This window comes from Chiloscyllium punctatum, chromosome 42 (assembly GCF_047496795.1).
Source record: "Chiloscyllium punctatum isolate Juve2018m chromosome 42, sChiPun1.3, whole genome shotgun sequence".
NCBI lineage: Eukaryota > Metazoa > Chordata > Chondrichthyes > Orectolobiformes > Hemiscylliidae > Chiloscyllium > Chiloscyllium punctatum.
In genome coordinates this window covers 8,153,249-8,176,632 of record NC_092780.1, presented here as the reverse complement: position 1 = coordinate 8,176,632, position 23,384 = coordinate 8,153,249, and the positions used below count along the sequence as shown (strand labels likewise).

General features: G+C 39.3%; 1 protein-coding gene across 2 annotated transcripts in view; it reads left to right on the top strand.

Moving 5' to 3' along the window:
- cwc25 (CWC25 spliceosome associated protein homolog) overlaps nt 1–10,911 on the top strand; it is a 68,945-nt gene extending 58,034 nt beyond the window's left edge. Inside the window, exons 7-10 of one of the 2 annotated variants that reach the window (XM_072561354.1) lie at nt 1,278–1,492; nt 2,488–2,577; nt 5,362–5,523; nt 9,130–10,911. In XM_072561354.1, the coding sequence (XP_072417455.1) occupies nt 1,278–1,492; nt 2,488–2,577; nt 5,362–5,523; nt 9,130–9,244 (582 nt within the window). In that variant the 3' untranslated portion in view covers nt 9,245–10,911. The remainder of the gene's footprint in view (nt 1–1,277; nt 1,493–2,487; nt 2,578–5,361; nt 5,524–9,129) is intronic. The other variant, XM_072561352.1, reaches the window with a different exon arrangement.
- The last annotated feature ends 12,473 nt before the right edge of the window (nt 10,912–23,384 follow it).

Here is a 23,384-nt window from a genome sequence, read left to right as displayed (position 1 = left end):
ATTTTGTAAACCTCTATAAGGTCACCTTTCAGCCTCCGACGCTCCAGGAAAAACAGCCCCAGCCTGTTCAGCCGCTCCCTGTAGCTCAGATCCTCCAACCCTGGCAACATCCTTGTAAATCTTTTCTGAACCCTTTCAAGTTTCACTAACATCTTTCCGATAGGGAGGAGACCAGAATTGCATGCAATATTCCAACAGTGGCCTAACCAATGTCCTGTACAGCCGCAACATGACATCCCAACTCCTGTACTCAATACTCTGACCAATAAAGGAAAGCATAGCAAACGCTGCCTTCACTATCCTATCTACCTGCGACTCCACTTTCAAGGAGCTATGAACCTGTACTCCAAGGTCTCCTTGTTCAGCAACATTCCCTCGGACCTTACCATTAAGTGTATAAGTCCTGCTAAGATTTGCTTTCCCAAAATGCTGCACCTCACATTTATCTGAATTAAACTCCATCTGCCATTTCTCAGCCCATTGGCCCATCTGGTCAAGATCCTGTTGTAATCTGAGGTAACCCTCTTCGCTGTCCACTACACCTCCAATTTTGGTGTCATCTGCAAACTTACTAACTGTACCTCTTATGCTCGCATCCAAATCATTTATGTCAATGACAAAAAGTAGAGGGCCTCTTGCTGAACAATCCCAGATAACTAAACTGCTGTCGGGGTAACGATATATAAAAAAAAGGCTCTGCAAACTTCACTCTTGAATCAAGATCTGGTGCACCACTTGAGGACATGCGATTATTGATTTTATCAACCAATCAAAAGGAAGCCATTCAGCCCATCAAGTCAATGACAGCTCTCTTGAAGAGCTAATAAAAGCAGAAGTCGCTGGGAAAGCTCAGCAGGTCTGGCAGTATCTGTGAAGAGAAATCAAAGTTAACTTTACGGGTTTGGTGATCCAAGGAGCATGGGTGTGCTAAATAGACAAAGTCTTTTCTCTGACATGGGGGAGTCCAAAACTAGAGAACATAGGTTTAAGGTGAGAGAAGAAAGATTTAAAAGGGGCCTAAGGGACAACTGTTTCAAGCAGAGGGTGGTGTGTGTATGGAATTAGCTGCCAGAGGAAGCGATGGCTGGTACAATTATAACATTTTAAAGGGATTTGGATAGGAAATGGGAAGCACTAATCTTTCCCTTACTAGATAGCATCTTCAATCTTGTCGTAACTTAGTGAACACATTCAGGAGTCTGCTATATTTCATATTACTAATTTTTGGTGCTGAGATTATTTTTTCACCCCCTTCAGTCATCCTTTTTGCCATGCAGGTGAAAGATTCTCCCAGCATTATCCAGCAACAACATTCCTCATCTTCTGACCCAGCTAAAAGATCTCACAAGGCCAGACACAGGTCAAGGTCTGGGAGCCACCCCAGGACAGTCATACATCAGTCTCTTAAGGATGTCAGACGTGAAGATTCACGCCATAGAAGATCCAGATCGACATCTCAGTCACCACCTAAACGCTCGAAAATGCATCCACGGTGAGTAGGTTATTTTATCCAATTAATTTTGTTTTCAATTATGTTACTTTTGTCTCTTCCTGTCCAGGATTCATTCTGCAGTTTGTGGCTAGCTTGCCTTGAAGTCTCATTCTGCCAATTTAAAATCCGAGCAGTGAGTGCATGGTAGGCTATTAAATTGTAAAAGACAGAGTGCAGCCTGAAGCTGTCATCTTCTGTTAAGCATCTACGCGTACAGTTTCTAAAACCTCGCTGATAATCAAGATGCAGTTTCCTATCCAGCCAGGCTGTTGATGACTTGTAATACTCTTTGTAATTACCTATACCAAAACAACACAGATCAGAAATTCACACTGGTATTTTCTCCCATTACGAAAGAAAGCAAATATGGTTTCACTTTTACATAGCATCTTGCACAAGCTCAGGATGTCATGAGATACTTTGCAGCAAATCTAGTCATTATTTTAATGTAGGGAAAGCAGCAGCCATTTACATGCAGCGAGATTCCATGGATATAAATGTGAATAATGACCACATAATCATATTTGATGCATGTGATCTCTTGCATTCAGTTAGGTGTAGTGTATATAGGTGAATGTGTAAAAAGATGGCATGGGAAGTAATGCAACATCATATGACTACAAACAGCAACAAGCAGCATCACATGGTTAGTACTTGCCATGTTTAACTAAAATGTAAAATTGCTGACTGTCCTACAATCTTTATCAACCTTACTCTTTGATGCAACCAAATTAGAATTGCAGACCTGGGTTTGGGGGAATTTGATTTAAAATCTTGTCTGATAAAAGGCACCTTTAACTGCATTACTATCTCGGGCTTGCATTGGAGCATTTGTGTTTAAGTCTCTGGAATGTAACAAACCCAAAGTCTTCTGCTTGAGTGGTGAGAGTGCATTACCTGCTCAATCACTGCGAACACTGTACACCATACTCTGCAAGAGGGAGTTATTGGAGGACAAATAGAGGCCACTTCTAATAAGGTTTTGTTTTTTGAAGGTATGATGACAAAGTTGGAAATGTTGAAGCTCAAAAGTCATACCTACCAAGAGGACAATACCACAGAAGGCCTTATTCCAATCAGTCAAGGTATTGAAATGAGAGTTTCATAAAGTTGGGCAGGGAGGTTTAATTTAAAATAACTTCTCATGATTCATAAATTAGAGGATTGTTGATCACTAGTAAACTGAGCATTTGAAATGGTGACAAAGTAGTAAATAGTATAAATTAACATTTAATTGATCTCACAAATGTGTCTCAAAGTAATAGGAAAACTCTGAAGTTGGTTGAGCTAAGCTATTTACTAACAGCAGAAAATACAAGACTATAAGGCAGCAACAGTTATAGTGGATACAGATTAAGACAAGCCCTCAGCGGTGTAAAGGGTACATGGGAGCAGCATTCAGATTCGCCCTGAACTCTTCCCAGAATGTCCTAAAAAATGGATGAAAGAATCGACCAGTGATGCAATGTTATCCCTGGATTGCAAAGAATCTCTGAGGAGCTGCTACTCCAAACATAGGCTAATTTTCTTCTGTGCTTTCATTATGAACTTAGTTAGAGACAAATAAAACTGCAGATGCTGGAATTCAAAGTAGACAATCAGGAGGCTGAAAGAACACAGCAAGCCAGGCAGCATCAGGAGTTACAGAAGTCCACCTGAAGCTGTCTGGCTTGCTGTGTTCTTCCAGCGTCCTGCTTGTTTACCTTTGTATTGAACGTATCAGCATTAAACTCAGGGGAGAAACAACCTGTGATTGGAGAAGCAGCTACTGGGGTAAGAAAGAAAACTAAGTGAGCAAGTAGGTCACTGAGTTGCTGAGGCAGGGACATACTGACTGCTGAAAGCTGGGCTACCTTTGTATGTGAAATGTTTTGCTGGAGAAACCAAGGTGGGAAGCTATCTGTGGGGATCATTGTCTTCTCTGGTAGGGTTGGAGAGAGCAAGAGGCTACAAGGGGACTGAGGGAAAGAAAGAGGCTGTAATGGGGATTGAGAAAGCAAGACTGCAAAGGGCTAGGGAGGAAAGTTGAGGCTTCAATGGGATGAGGGGAGTAGGGGAGCTGCAAGGGTGAGATGGGAGAATGAAGGAAGCCACAAGAGTCGGAGAGATATAGGCTACAAAAGAGAGAGAACAGTTTTAAACCTATCAACAAAGCAATATTCAGCTAACTCGGAACCAGCAACATTTCATATTATTGAGATAATGAATTCCTAGCTTACAGCTGCCTCAGTCAGGAACTACTATATGAGAAAAAAATGTCGTAGGTTCTATTATAATTAATGCTGTATCAGTTGCTAAATTTAAATTTGTAATCGAAATTTTATAATTCAGATTTGAGATTTAGTAAATGGATATTAAAATCTGATTTAAAATCTTCCAGCTTCACATATATGTAATGAAGATGCATTAGTTGTTACTAGTCTGGAAGCTGTGTTTACAGTGATGGCTTTTTGTGTTTAGCAGTGAGAATCAGTTGTTTTGGGAAAAAAGTTTGTGTTGCTAATTATGCTTGGTTTATGCCAATTTGTGCCCTACAAAGTACAAATGAAAGCAAGTTAGTTTTCTATTTGTTTCTATTCTTAGTTCATTTTTCACAATTTTCAAATGTTTTGTACACAAGTGTGTATTTTTCTTCTTAATATCTCTCTTGGGCAGTAACCCTCTGAGAAACCTTTAAAGTAATTTGGAATTTTACTGAAAAATTCATGAGAGGAAAATGGCACACAAAATCTGCAAGCATTTGTTCCTTTGAGAAAGAGAGGTCAATATATTAACATAAGATTGTAACAAGGAATGTTTTAAATGATTAATAATAGGAAGAGATAAAATTATCCTACTTCAAGCTAGTTACTTTTACTAAAATGTTTTCAAGCAGTTGTTGTCAAAATACTTGTATAATAAATAGTGAGGGAGGAATTTGTTACTTTCATTGGACTCTAACTGGTAGCAAGTATCCTATTCTCACTCGTCTAGTTAAATCCCAATGTACCCAACCCCATTTACCTGAAACTGTAAGACTGAAACTCATTTGGTAAGTTAAAACCTGCATCTGCTCCTAAAGCAAGTGCTGCTTGACATCCATAAGCTGCTGTGATCTATTTCGTATCACACCTGAAAACTGGCACTTTTGTTAATGCAGCAGTGTTTCAAATCTGCATCGAGGTGTCAGGCAAGGTCACGTGCCCAACACAAAAACATCTTGAAAGCCTTGAGAAATTGTGCAGAACTGATGTAGGTCAAGTGGAAGAGAAAATACTGGGGATGTGTCAGGTTAACCCCATTTGAAGCCATGTGATCTTCCATTAAAACTTTCAGAAAGTCAATCCATTGTTTCCAACTAGCTGGTGTGCTGAGCATCTGCAGAAATTTAAGTTTTCATTTCAGATTCCCACCTTTGCTTTTTTTGTTTCCACCTACATCTCATCCACTTGTGATGTTAGCCTTGTAGTGGCTGAAAAATGTCATTCTGTAATCTGTTTGCCTTGGTCTGGATCAGTACTCTCTTTGCAATAGGACAGTAACTGAATTTAGTCTCATGGTTTGTTTCTGGCTCAGCACTTTTATTTGTCAAAACATATAAACAGGTGCCTTTCTCTTAAAGCTATCTTTTTCATGTTCACCTAATTATTGTTGCTAGCATTAGAAAAATTAACTCAATATCTGTTGACAAGTCACCATCAGCTGATGGAAATCTGTAGTTCAGTACTAAGACCTGGGATTCTGGCTGATTTGGGCTGGCTTGCTTTAGACCAGAGGGGTAAATACCACTCCTATCCTTTGTGTAGCAACTTGTATTTGTTTATAACACCCCACCCAGTCTGCAGTATGGTACCCCAGTGCTATGATTTGATCATACTTTGATTTTACAGGAAACTTTCAGCGGAGGAACTGGAACGCAGGCGTCAGGAAATGATGGAGGATGCAAAATGGAATGATAAAGCGCGCCAATGTAACATCAAACGGTACAAAGAGGACGATGAAATGGAGCAGGAACTGGAGAGAAAGGATACTAAGGACGGAAAGTTTCTCCAGTAAGTATTAAGAGGATTTGCAATTTGTTGGTTAAGTTGTACTAGTAAGTGACGTTAGCTTTCAAAATGCATGTCCCTTTAAGAGAAGAATTTCAGAGTTGAGTGAGAGTGGAAGACCCACTGCTCCAGACATGTGTAATGACATCATTGAACAAATTGATCAGGAAATAAAGAGCTGCATTCTTGGGGCTTTTGTGGTGCAGTGATAGTATCCAGGAACTCTGAGCCTGAAAGCCTAGTTTAGTCCCTGGAGTGGTTCTAGTCCAGATGTGTGTTATAACATGTCTGAACAGGCTGATACAAAATAAATAAAGAACAGGAGCTAAGTTGTTAAACAGGTGATTTGGTGGTGGATGTGGTTCATACTTCTGAAAAAACAACTGGGTTCTTGGTGTCTTGTGGCACAGTGGTAGTATCCCTGCCTGTAGACCAGAATATCTCTGTTCACTTCTCACCTGCTTCAGATGTGTCATAACATGTCTGAACAGGTTTATTTGACAAAAACAAATGCTGTATTGTACTCCAATGCGTATTTAGCTGTGAATACAATCCAGAAGGAAAAGGTGGATACTTGTACTTGGGAACAGGAGTTGGCCATTCAGCCCATCAAGCCTGCCCCATCATTCTGTGCAGTCATGGCTATTGAACGCATTGATATTTGTTCTAAGGTATACAATAATAAAAATCTTGCTGTCTGAAAATCTTTTGTTGCCTAATTCAACATGTGGATGTTGATTAATAAATGGTTAATGAGTGATTTTTGTCAAATTTTTTTAAATATTAGAATTGATTTGTACTTTTTATTTTCTTTATCCTTTCAAGGGATATAGGCATTGCTGGCAAGCCAGCACTTGTTGCAGTCCCTAACTAAATGATTTGTTATCCTATTTTAGAGGGCAGATAAAAGTCTTTTACACTGCTGTTGGTGTGGAGTCACATGTAGACTAGACTAGCGAAGGATGGCAGATTTCCTTAAAGAGCATTAGAGAACTGGATAGATCTTTTTGACAATCCATGATGCTTGCATGGTACCGCTACTGACACTAGATTTATATTCCAGATTTATTAAATAAATTTAAATTCCAGCAGCTACTGTGGTGGGATTTGAACCCGTGCCTACAGCACATTGGCCTGAGACTCTGAATTACTAGTGCAGTTAGATTACACCACCATCTCCCTTGAGGCTATGAGATGACATTTTTGTGTGTTTTGTTTGGCCACCTATTCTGATGTCATGTTTAGATATGGCTGTGAATGCCAGCTGGCCATCTTCCATGAGACACAGGGAATGTTGGCATCTTCCTTGATGTGAGCTTTATTTCAGCTTTGCCCAGTTCCTGTCTACACACACTCCAGCAGAGGTCAGTAATAAACAATCAGGAAGGCACAGCAGGGAAAAAGGAACATGCTCAAAGCACTCAGCAGATCAGGCAGCATCTGTGGAAAAAGAAACTGAGCTCATGTTTCAGCTTGAAGACATCACATCAAAAATACTAGTTGTAGCAAGATTTAAATTTTTTAAGCAAGTGCAGAGCCAGGGACTGAAGAGCGGTTGAAGGAGGAGTGGAAGGGAAGGTCTTACAGGGTGGGGGTTAAATGATATCAGAATGAGGGCGCTAATCAAAACATAATAAACAGTTGAGAGAAGATGTAAATGGGAACAGCAGAAACATTACCAGTGGTTTGACCTAAAATTAGTGAAGGTAACATCGCTCAGCCTCAAAATGCCTCAGGGAGAGAAGCTTCCTAGATTCTCCAAGTTATCGATTTCCTTTCCTGTCTCTTTCTTCCTTTTAATCTGCTCTTATGTGACTCATTGTCAAATTTAGCCCTAACACACCTGTGATGTTTTTGATTGTTTAAATGTTTTATTATTTTATATTACCAAATGTTATCTGAAAAGCAGTATATAAGTTTAATTGATGTTATCCGTGCCTCAGGCAATGAGGCTACTTGCAGTTCTGCATTCTGAACATAAACTAAAATAAAAATGAAACTCTTGCGTGGATCCATTCCATGTGGGTAGTCATTTATGAGCTGAGACATGAGAACATTTCTTGGGAACAGTGAAATTTCACAGTGATAGGAAATGGCTTGTGTTAAAAGGTAGCCAATGGTTCTCAGACTGAGGATTTCCATACATGCCCATCAGTGGTTTATAGAGATTCAAAGTTGTAAGTATAACTTTGTATAGGATGCATGCTTATCAATTTTTAAATGGGAATTTGACTTCTTTTTCTACGAATTCACAAGCAGTTTCTGTTTAATGTGGAATCTCTCCTTTACTCATTGGTCGAATCCTTTGAATGCAAAGAAACAGATTGTTTTGTGTTTTTTTGCTGTTTGTCTCCAATGCAGTTTCAGTTTTTACTTCTATAACATATTACTCTCTGATGTTTTTATCACTTTTATGTCAACTTTTTCTCATTCTAATTTCTTCTGTGCATATTCATAATAGAACCCATTTGATGTGAATTTGTCATACTGTCATTGCACACATCTGTCTACACTGTTGTCGAATCAGTTTTGCATTTCCCAGCTCCTTGCTGGTCACAGAGTTATATAGTACAGAAACAGGCCCTCGATGCAACTCATCCATGCCGACAGACATCCCAATATCTGACCTAGTCCCATTGCCACCATTTGGCGCATATCCCCCTCAACCCTTCCTATTCATATACCCATCCAGATGCCTTTTAAATGGACCTGCCTTCACCATTTCCTCTGGCAGCCTGTTTCATGCGTACATCACTGTCTGTGTGAAAATGTTATCCCTTGTATCCTTTTTAAATCTTTTCCCTCTCACCTTCAACCTATCCCCTCTAGATTTGGACACACGCACACCAAAAAAAAAGAAAAAGGCCTATCCTATCCAAGCCCCTCATAATTTTATAAACCTCTACACGGTCACCCCTACCGAACAGAATTTCCAATGCTCAAACTATTGCTGGTTTTCTTCCCAAATTTGTCTAAATTTTTCATTCATTAACTATGAAAATGCAACTGTATGAAAAGAAAACCAATCTACATTTTTAAAATGATGATTTACTATATCTACTTATTTAATCTAGCTGTTCGCTTTCCTCAAACCCTGCTTGCTTTACCCCAAAACTACACATGGTCTTTACTTCTAACATTCCACTTCTGGAGAATTGGACTATTGCTTACTACTAATATATTAATAGATAATATGGAGTACACTGCTGCAGAATAGCAATATATTCTACACTGAGGTCTGGGTTTTGTGGATCTGACGGATCAACGTTACAGGTATTTCCAGAGACCAATTAAAGAACCAGAATTACCCTGGGAAAAGGTTTGGTATGGTGTGATTAGAGTAAACTTTTCAACTTAGCAAAGACTGGGATTCTTTGGTCAAATCTTAAAGAATGTCTTCACATAATCTCAGTCCACAAACATGATTTTATTCCAATATGTGCACATTTGTACTATGGTTTATTCCTTTGTAATTATCCTTTCTCAAAATTGTAGTGACTTCATAGATTTGCTTGGACTTCTTTAAAACCATGTTTTAAACATTTCATTCTGCAAAGATAATTGTGGCTTTAGGCTTCCTTTTAAAAAATTTTTTCTCCCCTTCTGCAGCAAAATTAAACTACAAAGCACTGCAACGTCATCATTAGAAGATCGTGTGAAACGCAATATTCATTCCATTCAACGAACACCTGCTGCCCTGGAGAAGAACTTCATGAGGAAGTGAACTGGGCCTTAAAATACAAAAGGAGCTGAGATCCGTTAGAAGAGAACAGTGTTTGAACTATGACAGTGGCCAATTTTGCCTTCCCTTGTACAAATACTTAACAAAACAGAAAAACTTATAAATCATCAATACTCAGGGAAATCGATTTGAATGCACAGAAAACACCTAGTTAAGATTGGTTTGTCCTCTCCCAAATTCCCTATGTGCAGTCAGTCAGAACTAAAAACATTTGGTCCCACTGTTTTAAAAAGAACTGCACAAAGGGCTAAGGTTAGTGGAATCACCCTACTTGTGCCGAAGAAATTGTCAGAGCCAAACTTCCAAGACTGACTGTAAATCTCCTGTAGTTTGAGCAGGACCAGAGACAGTTGTTGATGTTTAGACATTAAGTTCCTTCCATTAAGGTCACCACTCTGTTAAACTGCTGGGAAATCCAAGGGAATTGTGACTGCTTGTAATTTTTTAGTCTGAAATTTACACCCATAAGAAGACGTGACACTTGAGGTATCACAGACACATGCTAAGATAAAAGGAAAATACTGCAGATATTGGAAATCTGCGATTAAAACAGAGCCGTGGCAGCATCTGTGGATAGAAAAAGAGTTAACTTGAACATGACTTTGTTTTTCTGTCTCCACAGAAGCTACCAGACCTGCTGAGTTTTTCCAGCACTTTGCTTTTATGACATTTTTGATCTGAAATGTTTACATAAAGATCAGCGAGTTCCTGTTACGTTACCCATTTTTATATGTATATTAAAAGATGATGGAATTTGGGGAGAGATTCCCAAAATACTCTGGTTCCAGTCAGCTTCTTTGGGTAGAGACATTGTGACAGTCAGCATTTAAAAAAAAAATTATTATATCTGACATCTTGGCAGCAAACTTGATTTAGTAAATGCTGATAAAGTCATGAAAACATGATAACAGGAAGTAATATTTAGGGCTAGGACTTGTGTTCTTTGCAGAATGAATAATAGGTAGGTTTAGATGTACATTATGATTTTTCTTTCAGATATTATTTTCCTTTATTCCTCAATTGTGCACCAATTTTCAGTAGATTAACTTTATGTTGATCTTTCTTTCTTTGTATTTGCTTCTTGGGATTCCTCACCCCCAGTAGGGACAGGTGAGCTTGAGGAGGTGCAAGTCAAACCGCCATCATCCCAATTCCTTTGAGAGTTTACCATCTTAACTTGCTGTGTGCATTCAGATTGGTGAAGATATGAATAGGAGCTGGGGCAGAACTTGCCTAGGATTATAAGTATTGAACTATCATAGAACACACCCAATGCTCTCTGCACATAGGTTCAAGTACATTGACCAGTGACCAGTGCACTGAGTGGTGTACCTATCCACTCAACCAATCGGCCAGTGAAAAAGACTGCATTTTACTTAATATAGACACAGGATTCTGCTGCATCCATGTGTATCTAGTGTAAATAGTTATAATCAGTATTTGATTATCTGGAGCATATATTGTCATTATGACACCTTTCATCTGCACAAAGTAAATCTGTAAATAACCCAACATGGCTGATGATTTTAGATATTTTTTATTAAGGTTTGTGTATAAGAGTAAAAACTGAAATTTTATTGGCAAAGAAGCTTCCAATTTCATGGTTATTTTGTACATTTCAAAATCTAGTAAAGCCATTTTCAAACTTGTTAATGTTTTTAGTATTATTTGATCATTTACAAAATGTAATGTTCATCATGTACAAAAATCCAGAATGACAGTTTGATTATATTATCGTTTAGGTGTCTTCTGTTGGTACTATTCGTCACTTTATGGATTGAAAATGGCTACGGGAGGTTACATTTGTAATTGCCAAGTAGTTGCATATCCCCTTTACCTGTTTTTTCCATCCTGTAAAATCTATCCAACCTACAAAAGGCTCCACAACACCATTTGCCTATGTCAGGGGATAGACTTCTGAGCTCGCTTTGTGACCTGAAGTGATTCAGAATTATACAGTTGAGAAGGACACCATTCAAGCATGGAAGAGTGAACCAGTCAGTCCCACTCCTTTGCTCTCTCCCCATAACCCTCCTAAATATTTTCCCTTCAACTAGCTATCCAACATCTTTTTGAAGTTACTATTAATCTACTTTCACTTTCATAGTCCATTCCAAATAAAATTTGCTGTGTTTTTAAAACGAAATTCTCATCTTGCCCACTTTGTTTTGCTGGATACTTTAAATTTATGATCTCTGGTTACTGCCTATCCTGCCAGTGCAGAGTTCTCATTTACTCTGGTCATCCGGAGGCTCACTGACGTTTCCTAGTATGTGGCGAAATGTCTGAAAAACAAACCTTCCAGCTCAGTGAGCAAACCTACATCTAGAACTCTGTTCAAAATCTCTTAATTTTGAACCTTCATTAAATGTCTCACAACATGCCTTTCCAGCTATTTTTGTGACTCCTGCAAATTTGACTATATTACGCTCACTTCCTTACTCCTAGTCATCAATATATAGTGTAAACAGTTGTGGTCCCAACACTGATCTCTCTGAAACTCCACTAGTCACAAATACTAACCTGAAAAATAACTCCTTATCCCCACTTGCTGTTTCCTGATCATATGCCAGTTCTCTACCAGAGCAATATACACCTCCAATACCATTGGTTCTTATGATTTAACCTTTTGTGAGGTACCTTATCGAACACCTAGAAGTCCAAATGCAATACTATCTTCTGGTTCCCCTTCATCTGTTCTGGTTGACACTTCCTTGAAAATTCTATTAAATTAGTCAAACAAGATTTCCCTTTCATGAAACCACGCTGATGTTTGATTAGGTTATAACTTGCCAAATGTTCTGCTCTTACTATCTTCATAATTGATTCAAATACTTCAATGATAGATATTAAGCTAATTGGCCCATAGTTGCCCACATTTGGCTCCCTCTCTTTGAACACATTATCACATTAGTGGATTTCCAATTCTGTGTCACTTGTCCAGAATCCAACAATTTTTGGAAATTTACAACTAATGTATCCACTTTCTCTGCAGCTATCTCTTTCAGATACCTAGCATGCATGCCATCAGGGCCAGGATAATTATCTGCCGTTAGCCCTATTAGTTTGTCTAATACTACTTAGTTTAATAATGATGATGGTACTTAATTCTTCCCCTTTTCTTTTGTATTAATGGGACATTTGAAGTATCTTCTACCTGTAGAATACAGGTGCAAAATATTTGTTTAATTCCTCTGCCACTTCCTTGCTCTCCAAAGCCACCATCTCAGATTCATTTCCTAAAGGGTGAATGTTCGCTTTAACCTCTTATTCCGTTTTATATATTTAAACGAGCTTTTTCTGTCAGTTTTTATATTCCTTGCTAGTTTGACCCCGTAAATTACTTTCTCTGACGTTCCTATCTTTTTTATTCTCCTTTGCTAGATCCTGAATTTATATTACTCTTTGGAGCTATTACTGACTTTGGCCTCCTTATGTGCTTTTACTTACAACGTAATATTCTCCTTAAGTTCCTTGGTTAGCCATGGTTGGTTTATCCCTCTCTTAGAATCTTTTGTCCTTACTGGGATTTTGCTGAATGTCATGAATGACCTCCTCAAATACCTGCCACTGTCATTTTTAAAATATCTTTCTGATCAACCTTTTTGGAGATTATTACATGACTCTGGAGGAGGTGAGACTTGAACCCAGGCGCCTCTGATCTAGGGACAGGGACACTCGCTGCACCAGAGGTGGGCTCCCTACAGCCACTGCTTGTTAACTGTCATTCCTGCTAATCAATCTGCCCAGTTCACATAAGCTATCTTTATCCTCATTGCATTGTAATTCCCTTTATTTAAATTAAACACAGTTGTTTCTGACCCAAGTTCCTCATTCTCAAATTGAATGTTACATTCTATCATGTTGTGACCACCACTTCCTTGGGTATCTGTTACTTATTAAACCTGCCTCATTACACATTATTAGATCCAAGATAGCCTGCTCCCTAATTGGCTCCTTGACCTATTACTCTTGGAAACTCCCTGATGCACTATATTAATTCATTGTTGTAGCTATCCTTTTCAACTTGATTAACCTTATCAATGTGAAGATATGATTATTGCTTTATTCTTTTTATATGCTCCCATTATTTGCTGATTTATAGTGTTTCCTACAGACTGGCTACTGTTTGGGGCTCCGTACACTCTTACCAATATCTTATTTCCCTGGCTGTAATTTCTTAATCTTTGCCCAAATGGACTCTACATCATCTGAGCTTAGATCATCTCTCACAACTGTCCTCATTTCAACTTATTAACAGTGCTACCCCACAACCTTTTACATCCCTCTTGTCACTCTGAAAGGTAAAATATCCCTGAATATTAAGTTTCCAGTATTTTTCCTTGTAACCATATTTTCTTGATGATTATGAAATCATATTCATTTACCTAGATTTACACCATCATTTCATTTTAACTTATTCTGAATTCTTCATGTATTAAGATAAAGTCTTAATTGTTCTATTATCCATTTTTCTTACACTTTTATGGTTTAGGGTGTAGGTTTGCTCGCTGAGCTGTAGGTTTGATATCCTGATGTTTCATTACCTGGTTAAATAACATCATCAGTGGCAACCTCCAAGTGAAGCGAAGCTGTTGTCTCCTGCTTTCTATTTATATCTTTCTCCTGGATGGGGTTCCTGGGTTTGTGGTGATGTTATTTCCTGTTCGTTTTTTGAGGGGGTTTTATGGTTCCTTGGTACACAATGTTCCTTCGACATTCACATTGTTATCTTCTATTAAATACCCTTCATTTTACTATCATCCATGTGCCTAACCAAGGCTCGCTTAAATGTCCCTAATGTATCTGACTCCATCACTGCTGACAGTGCATTCCAAGCACCGACCACTCTCTGTAAAGAACCTACTTCTGACGTCTCCCCTAACCTTCCTCCACAATCACCTTAAAATTATGGCCCCACATGATAGCCGGTTCCGCCCTGGGAAAAAAGTCTCTGGCTATCCACTCTATCTATGCCTCTATACACCTAGTCACCTCTCACCCTTCTTCGCTCCAATGAGAAAAGCCCTCGCTCCATCAAACTGCTAATGAAAGCCAACACACGATATGCTTGCTTCACAACTCTATCAACTTGGGTGGAAACTTTGAGGGGTCTATGGTCATGGACTCCAAGATCCTGCTGTTCCTCCACTCTGCATTCAAATTAGACTTTCCAAAGTGAATCATTTCACACTTTTCCAAATTGAACTCCATCTGCCACTCCTCAGCTCAGCTCTGCATCCTGTCATTGTCCCATTGTAAGCTACAACAGCATTCCATACTACTCATAACTCCACCAACTTTCATGCCATTGGCAAACTTACTAACCAACCCTTCTGATTCCTCATCCAAGTCATTTCTAAAAGTTGCAAAGAGCAAAGGTCCCAGAAGAGATCCACGCAGAGCATCGCTGATCACTAAACTCCAGGCTGAATACTTTCCATCTACTAACACCCTCTGTCTTCTATGGGCCAGCCAATTGCATATCCAGACAGTCAGATTTCCCTGTATCCCATGCCTCCTTATGTGGGTAACCTTATCAAATGCCTTGCTAGAATCCGTATACACCACATCCACTGCTCTACCTTTATCAATGTATTTTGTTACACCCTCAAAGAATTCAATAAGGTTTGTCAGGCATGACCTGCTTTTCACAAAGCCATGCTGACTATCTCTCATTCAAGCTATGCTTTTCCAAATAATCATCAATCCTGTCTCTCAGAATCCTCTCCAGTAATTTGCCCACCACAGATGTAAGACTGTTTGGTCTCCAATTCCCAGAATTATCCCTATTCCCATTCTTGAACAAAGGAATAACATTTTCCACCTTGGTACTACTCCAGTGGACAGTGAGGCACAGCAATCTTATCCCTCGCTTCCCATAGTAACCTTGGGTATATCCCCTCAGCCCCAGGGGACTTATCTATCATCATGTTTTTTAAAATTTCCAGCACATCCTTCTTCTTAACATCAACGACTTGCAATACCTTGGAAGACCTCGATCAGATTACCCTTTAATTGTCTTAAGTTTTAGAGAAAACTGGCTAATTTTTGTAATCTCTCCTCATACCCCTGAAATCTGGTATCATTCTGATAAATCCATGTTGAACTCCCTCCAAGGCCAATATATCCTTCTGAAGGTGTGTACCCAGATCTGCTGACAGTATTCCTTGTGGGGTTTAACCAGGATTTTGTACAATGGCAGTGTAACTTTGGCATCCTTGTCCTCCAGTTTTCCAAAAATAAAGGCCAGCACTCCATTAGCTTTCTTGTTTATTTTCTGCACTTGTGTGTGACATTTTAAAGATCCATGCATCTGACACTCCAAGTCTCTTTGGTTCATCCACTTTATTTAACTTCATACTATCTGGAAAGTACTCTGATCTATCACTTCTTTGGTCCAAAGTGAATAGCCTCAGACTCACTTACATTGAATTGCATCTGCTACAATTTTGCCCATTCACCTTGTCTATCTAATATCCCTTTGTAATTTTATGCCATCATCTACAATGTACACAATGCCACTCTACTTTGTGTCATTAGCAAATTTGAATTTATGACTTTCTATGCTGTTATCCAAGTCATTAATAAGTAATGTGAATAACTGAAGCCCTAACACACATCCTTGTGGGACACCATTGGTCATATGCTGCCAATTTGAGTACCTTCCTATTATCCTTACATTCTGTCACCTGCCATTCAACCAATTTCCCAGCCTATCAGTAAGTAGCCCTCAATTCTATGGGCTTCTACCTTAGTTAACAGCCTTTTACATGGAGCATTATTAAATGCCTTCCGTCAGTCCATACACACAACGTCCATAGACACGCTATTGTCCACTACTTTAGTCACCTTTTCAAGTGAGGTTTGTAAGGTATGACCTACTGGTTGGGAATTCATGCTGACTCTTTTCTATTATCAGGAAGTTTTCAGGGTGTTCAGTTACTCCATCCTTGATTATAGAATCCAACAATTTCCCCACCACTGATCTGACAGTATCTGTAAGGAGAGAAAAGAGCTGACGTTTCGAGTCGTAAGACTCAAAACGTCAGCTCTTTTCTATCCTTACAGATGCTGCCAGACTTGCTGAGATTTTCCAGCATTTTCTCTTTTGGTTTCAGATTCCAGCATCCGCAGTAATTTGCTTTTATCCCCACCACTGATGTTAAGTTATTGATCTGTAATTCACGAGTTTTTCTCTTTTGTCTTGTCAAAAAATAAAGTGATATGCAATTTTACACTGCTGTGTCTAGGGAACTCTGAAAGTTTATAGTTAGGATGTCTACAATGTGTTCTCTACTTCATTTAACACCGTTGGCTAGAAATCATCATGTTCTGGGGATTTGTCACACTTTCGTTCCATTAATTTCCTCATTGCCAATTACTTTCACTAATTTTATTCAGTTCCTACCCCCAATCCACCATTAATTTCCTCTGGACTTCTGGCAGGCTGTCCTCCTTTCCTACAGCAAATACTGAGGCAAAATAGTTATTCAACATAAATGCCATTTTCCCATACTCATTGGTAATATCCTCACTTTCAGTCTTTGGTAGACCAACTTGGCTCCTAACCACTGTTTTTCCTTTCTATAACTAAAACTACTTCTTATTGAGTCTTATGGCTATAGCAAGTTTCCTTCCATAGTGCCTTTTAATAACTCTCAAGGCTTCCATAATTTAATATATAACATGAGATCAAAACAAATTTCTTAGACCATAACTTAGAATAAACTTAGATTGCCGTTTCTGGTGATTTGACTCTACCTCAAGTACCTTGCACAGTGAATGATTTTTTTAAAATGTGGATAAATGGTTTTCTGACAGATGGAGATCCGGAGAAATGAAATATTTTTTTTTTTCCGAAGCTAAAACAACAAGTCTCCAATCAATTTCCACCATATTAAGAATTGATATAGTGAGAGATGATTTATTAAACACAACACATTTCACATGGCAAAATGCTTTTAAATGAACAAATCATTTATAATTGGGGTGAGGAGGATGAGTTTCAGGACCTTGCATAATTTTGACATTATCAGGTGTGCAAGAAGTAATTATTGACCCCCTCAATGCGTTTAATGAACTGAGATTGTCTCCTGTGTACTTAAGCTGGCCCTGATTATATTTGGCTCTGGAATTCTTGTCACTATTGATTACCTTCTCTTGATCTTTGCCCTCAGCGTCTCCACCTGCGTTTTCTCTGTCCTTGATCTCTGACCTTCAGTCTCTCCCTCTGGTATTTGTTTTCCCTATTTGCACTATCTTCCATTATCTGTCTCTGACCTCATTTGTTCTTTCTGAATACAGGGCCAACTCTCATCGATGTTGCAGCGCCAGACCAGCAACCTGCAGTATCTGCAGTACACAGAATTACCGGTTTAAACATCAAACAGTGTCACTCACCTGAAACTACAAGTCTCAAAAATTGTTTTCTTTAAAATGACCACAGGGTGGTGATGGCTAATTCCTCTTTCTCTGTTCATTCCAAACTTTACCTATGGCACAGAAATTGTAGACAATGGGTCGGTGACTCATCCAATAACATTTTGTACTTTTGTGTTTCGCATGTAAAATAGGTTCATGAACCAGAAGTGGACCATGCACCAATCAAGAAATCCATTGTAGGTTTACAAAAAATGGTAAAGTTATCATAGTCCCAGTATCTTATTAGAGAGAGAAACACACACACCTAGTGGTGGTTTAAATCAAGTAGGAGACAGTGAGGTCTGCAGATGCCAGAGATCATAGTTGAGAGTGTGTTGCTGGAAAAGCACAGCTGGTCAGGCAGCATCTGAGGAACAGGAGAATGAGTCTCATTCCTGATGAAGGGCTCTGGCCGGAAACATCAATTTTCCTGCTCCTCAGATGCTGCCTGACCTGCTGTGCTTTTCCAGCAACACACTCAACTAATGGTGGTTTAACCTGGGGGTCAACAGACCTCAGGCTAGGGATGAGGTTGAGAAGGAGAGTCCTTCATGATAACCTGAGCCATTGTGAGAACTGAATTCACACTGTTGGTATCACTCTGCATCACAAACCAGCCATCCAGCCAACTGAGCTAACTGATCTCAGTTAAGATGCAGTAGCAACAATTCAATTGTTTACTGTGTCCTGCTGTGCAAGCTCCTCCAATTCTGGGGTTTTGAATGTCCCTGGTTTTAGCATCTCCAATATTGGTTGTCATGCCCTCCATTGTCCCAGCTTGAAGCCTCAGAATTCGCTCCATTAGCCTCCTCATGCGTCTCCCTTAAGATACTCCTTATAATGTACCTCACTGTTTCCCAACCCTTTTCCTGGTGTGACCCCATTTTAATGCCTCAGACTTAGTGTTAACCCAGAATGAAAACTGTTGGGGTTGGATATAAGAACTGTTGAATGGGAGTGTCAAGACTTCCTTTGACTGGGGATGCATGGGTAAACTTCAGTTGTGAAGGCTAGGAGACTTCACTTGTTGCAATATGGGTGCAGAGACTTTAATTCTTGACTGGGAGCAGAGAAGCAAGAGATAAGAATGGGAAAAGCGCTGATGAAAATGCTGGGTTTCTCCAAAACAAATTCATACCTTTTCAGAATTTTGTTTTGCAGCAAGCAGTCTTCAGTGATCAGTCAATTAGGTTGTGCCCGCCAATAGATAGAGACCTGAGCATTTAAAGGGAAAACAATGGAAATCAGTCTGAGCAGCCATTACTACCTTGGAGATAATGCCCCCAAAATCTTGTTTTGCAAATCTGTTTGGCATTGCAACGCATACATTGGGCATCCCTGTTCTACCTCTTTGACCAGACTTTGGTTTGCCTGCCCACAATCTCCTAACAGGAACTGAAGCGGTTCAAGAAGGCAGCTCACTACCACCTTCTCGAGGAAAACTAGGCCTAGGCAATAAATGCCAACCCAGCCAGCAACACCCACATCCCACAAACAAATTTTAAAAACACCTGCAAATCAATAATGCAGCTTGCATGTATCATAAATCACAGTATATAAGTAACCTGGCATATAACAAGAGTCCATTTTTAGGCCCCAGATATCATTTTTTTTTATTGCTCGCTGTATAAATTGAACCCACCCCTGGTCAACAATTCAGATATTCTGTACTTGCTTTAGTAGACAGCCTCAGATTTTTACCTCACAAATACATGCTTAACTTAGTTTATATCTGGATTTATTTCTTAGCTGTAAAGGGACTGTGTAAGTTGTTGGACGCAATGGTGTAATGGCCTTATCATCAGACTATTAATCCCGAGGGTCAAGTAATGAGGACCCAGGTTCAAATCCCACTGTAACAGACATTAGAATTTGAATTCAATAGAAATTTTGGATTAAGAGTCTAAGGATGGCCATGAATCCATTATCAATTGATACCAAAACCCTTTGGTTCATTAATGTCCTTAAGGGAAGGAAGCTGCTGTACTTAACTGGTCTGGTCTATATGTGACTCCAGACCCACAACAACGTGGTTCACTCTTAACTTTCCTCTGAGCAATTATGGATGGGTAGTAAGTGTTGGCCTAGTCAGCATGCCTACATTCCTATGAATGAATAAAGAAAAGGGGGCGCGGGCTACGTTGTGAAGCTGCATGGGAGTTCAAGGTGCATTCATCCTTTGCATCACTTGCCAATGATATTTCAAAATGATAATTGCTGATGCCCACACTACGGTTCAGTTTTATACTCAAATGTAAGTTGACTCCGAGTTTTGGAAGAACGTTGCAAAGCTGCAGAGTTTGACTTATACATCAAAATGTATAGTGTACCACAGCTGTAATATTAGTTTTGAAGTCATTCAACTTGGCAGCGACATTAACAAATGTGTGCTTAGATCCTGAATTGACAAAATGGTGTGCAGTGAGATCCCTGGAGTTAATCATCAGGTTGTAGGACTCAGTACAGTTGCTCTTTGGTGACCTATAGCTGATCCCTGATCCTGAACACTATCTAAGAAATAGAAATTATGGATGTCAGACTGAACTTAATCATGTGATCAGACCTTAGCAATTTGCCAAGTGTGTCATGTTTAAGCCTGGGCTGTGTGATGACAAGCTCTTTGACCATGATGGCATCACAGTTTGACCTGATCTTCATTCCCTCCAATATTTAAAACAACTGCTTTTCCATCAGAGTGCAGGGCTAGTAAGGAAGACCAGGAACTTCACAGAACATAGAAACACAGAAGATAGGAACAGCTTTGACAAAGGATCAGTTAGACTTGAAACGTCAGCTCTTTTCTCACCATAAAGATGCTGCCAGACCTGCTGAGATTTTCCAGCATTTTCTCTTTTGGTTTCAGATTTCAGCATCTGCAGGAATTTGCTTTTATTTAGATAGGAACGGGAGTAGGCCATTCAGCTTTGTGAGTCTGCTTTACCATTCAATGGCTGATCATTCAACTCAGTCCCCTGTTCCTGCTTCCTCCCATAACCTTTGATCCCTTTAGCCATAAGAACTATCTCTAATTCCTTTTTGACACTTAGTGTCTTACCATCTACAACAGTGATTTCAAACTGTGGGTTGTGATGCTGATTGAAGTATCAGAAAGAATGGGGTTTAGATAAAAAAATCTCCTGATCCCTCACACCATCCTGGCAGTGAGTAGTAACCAATCAAAAGATTGACTCTCAGCTTTGGATGCTTTGAATGGCTGAGGCAGATTTGATCAGGAGTGCCCTGGCATAAGTATGTATCACAATAGTTACTGCAGCAATTTTCTGGGACAGCAGCAATAGAGGTCGATGTGTACTTAGGGACCAGTAGCAGCCCTGACACCAAGGGACCAGATTTTCATCAAGATCTTCGTATTTATATGTTTTTCCAAAATGGGAACACAGGAGCAAATGTAATCCCTTCAGCCTCTCAAGCTTGCTCTGTCATTCTAGATCACTGATTACTTCAATGTTATTTGCCCGCTCTATCACTGTAACTGTTGATTTCATTAGTGTCGACCAGACTCTATCCTGAACATACTGAATGTCTGAACCTCAACAGCCCCCTCAGCTAGAGAATTCCACAGAGTCACCATCCTTGGAGTAAAGAGATCACAGATATGAACATATCAGTTAGGAGCAGGACAAAGCCACTCAGCTCCTTGAGCTTGCTCTGCCTTCCAATGATATCACGACTGACTTAATTACTACCTACATTCCTGCCTACCCCAATACCTTTCAAGCCTACACTTATCAAGAATTTACCTGAATCGAGTAAATTATCAAGAAAAACCCGGCTTTGAAATCAGTCAAAGACTGCTTCCATCGTGATTTAAAGATGAGCATTCCAAAGGTATACAACTCTCTGAGAGAAGATAAAACCTTCTCATCTCTGATATAAATGGGCAATTCCTTATTTTTAAATAGTAACCCTCAACTCTAGGTTTTAACAAGAGGAAACAGCCTTTCAATATCAACTTGTTAAGATCTGTCAGAATCTTATGTTTTTAGATTTCTAAGCTCCGGCAGGTACAAGTCTAGTCTGTCCAACCTATCCTCATAAGACAATCATTCATTCCAGGTATTATTCAAGTAAATTTTCTCTGAACTGCTTCCAATTTACATCCATTCTTAAATAGGAGACCAACAGTGCATACAATCTCCAGATATGAGCTCAATAATGTTCTGTATTACTGAACCATAACATCCCTACTTATATATTCAGCTCCTTCACAAAAATCCATATAATTAGATTAGTTTTTCTCACTAGAGTCATAGAATCCCTACAATGCAGAAACAAGCCATTCAGCCCATCAGGTCTGCACAGACCTTCCAAACAGCATCCCAGCCCACTACCCTATTCATGTAACCATGCGTTTCCCATTGCTAACCTACATGGCCTACACATGTTGGAACGAACAATTTAGCATGGCCAATCCACTTAACTTACACACTACAGAATCATAAAGTACATTTGTATGGAAGCAAGCCATTTGGCCCATCAAGTCTCCACCAATCCTCTAAAGAGCATCCCACGCAGAACCAGATCCCTACAACCTTGTATTTCCTGTGGCTAATCCACCTAACCTACATAGCCCAGGACATTATGGGGCAACTAAGCATGGCAAATCCACCTAACCTGACATCTTTGGACTGTGAAGGAAAACTGGAGCACCTGGATGACACAAATGCAGACATGTGAAAAATGTGCAAACTCCATAATTATAGATTTTGTTATATAGAATCCCTATAGCATGGAAATATGCCCTTCAAGTCCACACCGACCCTCCAAAGAGTAACCCACCCTTACCCATTTCTCTATATTTACCCCTGATATTTACCTACACAATTTAGCATGTTCAAATCACTTAACCTGCACATCTTTGGATTATGGGAGGAAACCAGAGCACCCAGAAGAAACCCATGCAAACTCAGGGAGAATGTACAAACTCCACACAGACAGTCACCTGAGATTAGAATTGAACCCAGGTTCCTGGCGCTGTGAGGCAACAGTATTAACCACTGAGCCACCATGCTGCCCATGACTCATGTTGGAATTGAAGAAGTTCTAAGTTCTGTTTCTCTCTCTCCACAGATGCTGCCAGACCTGCTGTGATTTTTTCAGCACTTCCTGTTTTTATTTCTAGCATCAGCATCTGAAGTACTTTGCTTTTGTTTGAATGTTTAATAATCATATTGTGAGTGTTACTGTGCTGCTTTTGTTTGTGTTGGCATTTGGAATTACATCAACTTTTAAATCTTAAAATAAGATTGTGTTAGAAAATTGTTTGGGAAGCTCTCATCAAAAGTGTGCACAGAAATATGGCCCAATGTGGTCAGCAAATGCAGAAGCGATGAACAAAGTAATCAGTAATACTGCTAAAGCATGCAATTCTTTCAAATGGGTATTTAATCATCAAAAACCGGTGCAAGTCACACACCTGCTTCACTGTCAGATCATTCCACAGTAATCAACAATGAAAGACTGGAGAACAGTGAATGCACAAGAATTAAATTTAAATTTGAATAAATATTTTGGGCTTCCTTTGTATCTTTTCATCTTAATCTATGCAAAAAAAATGTGTTTGCAAATGTGAATTTTGACTATCTTTGTTTTATAAGTTTTTTGTTTTAAATGGAGGGTAGTTTATAAGATGTAACTATGGATAAAGGCAGTCAATTGTTCACTGGGAAAGCCTTTC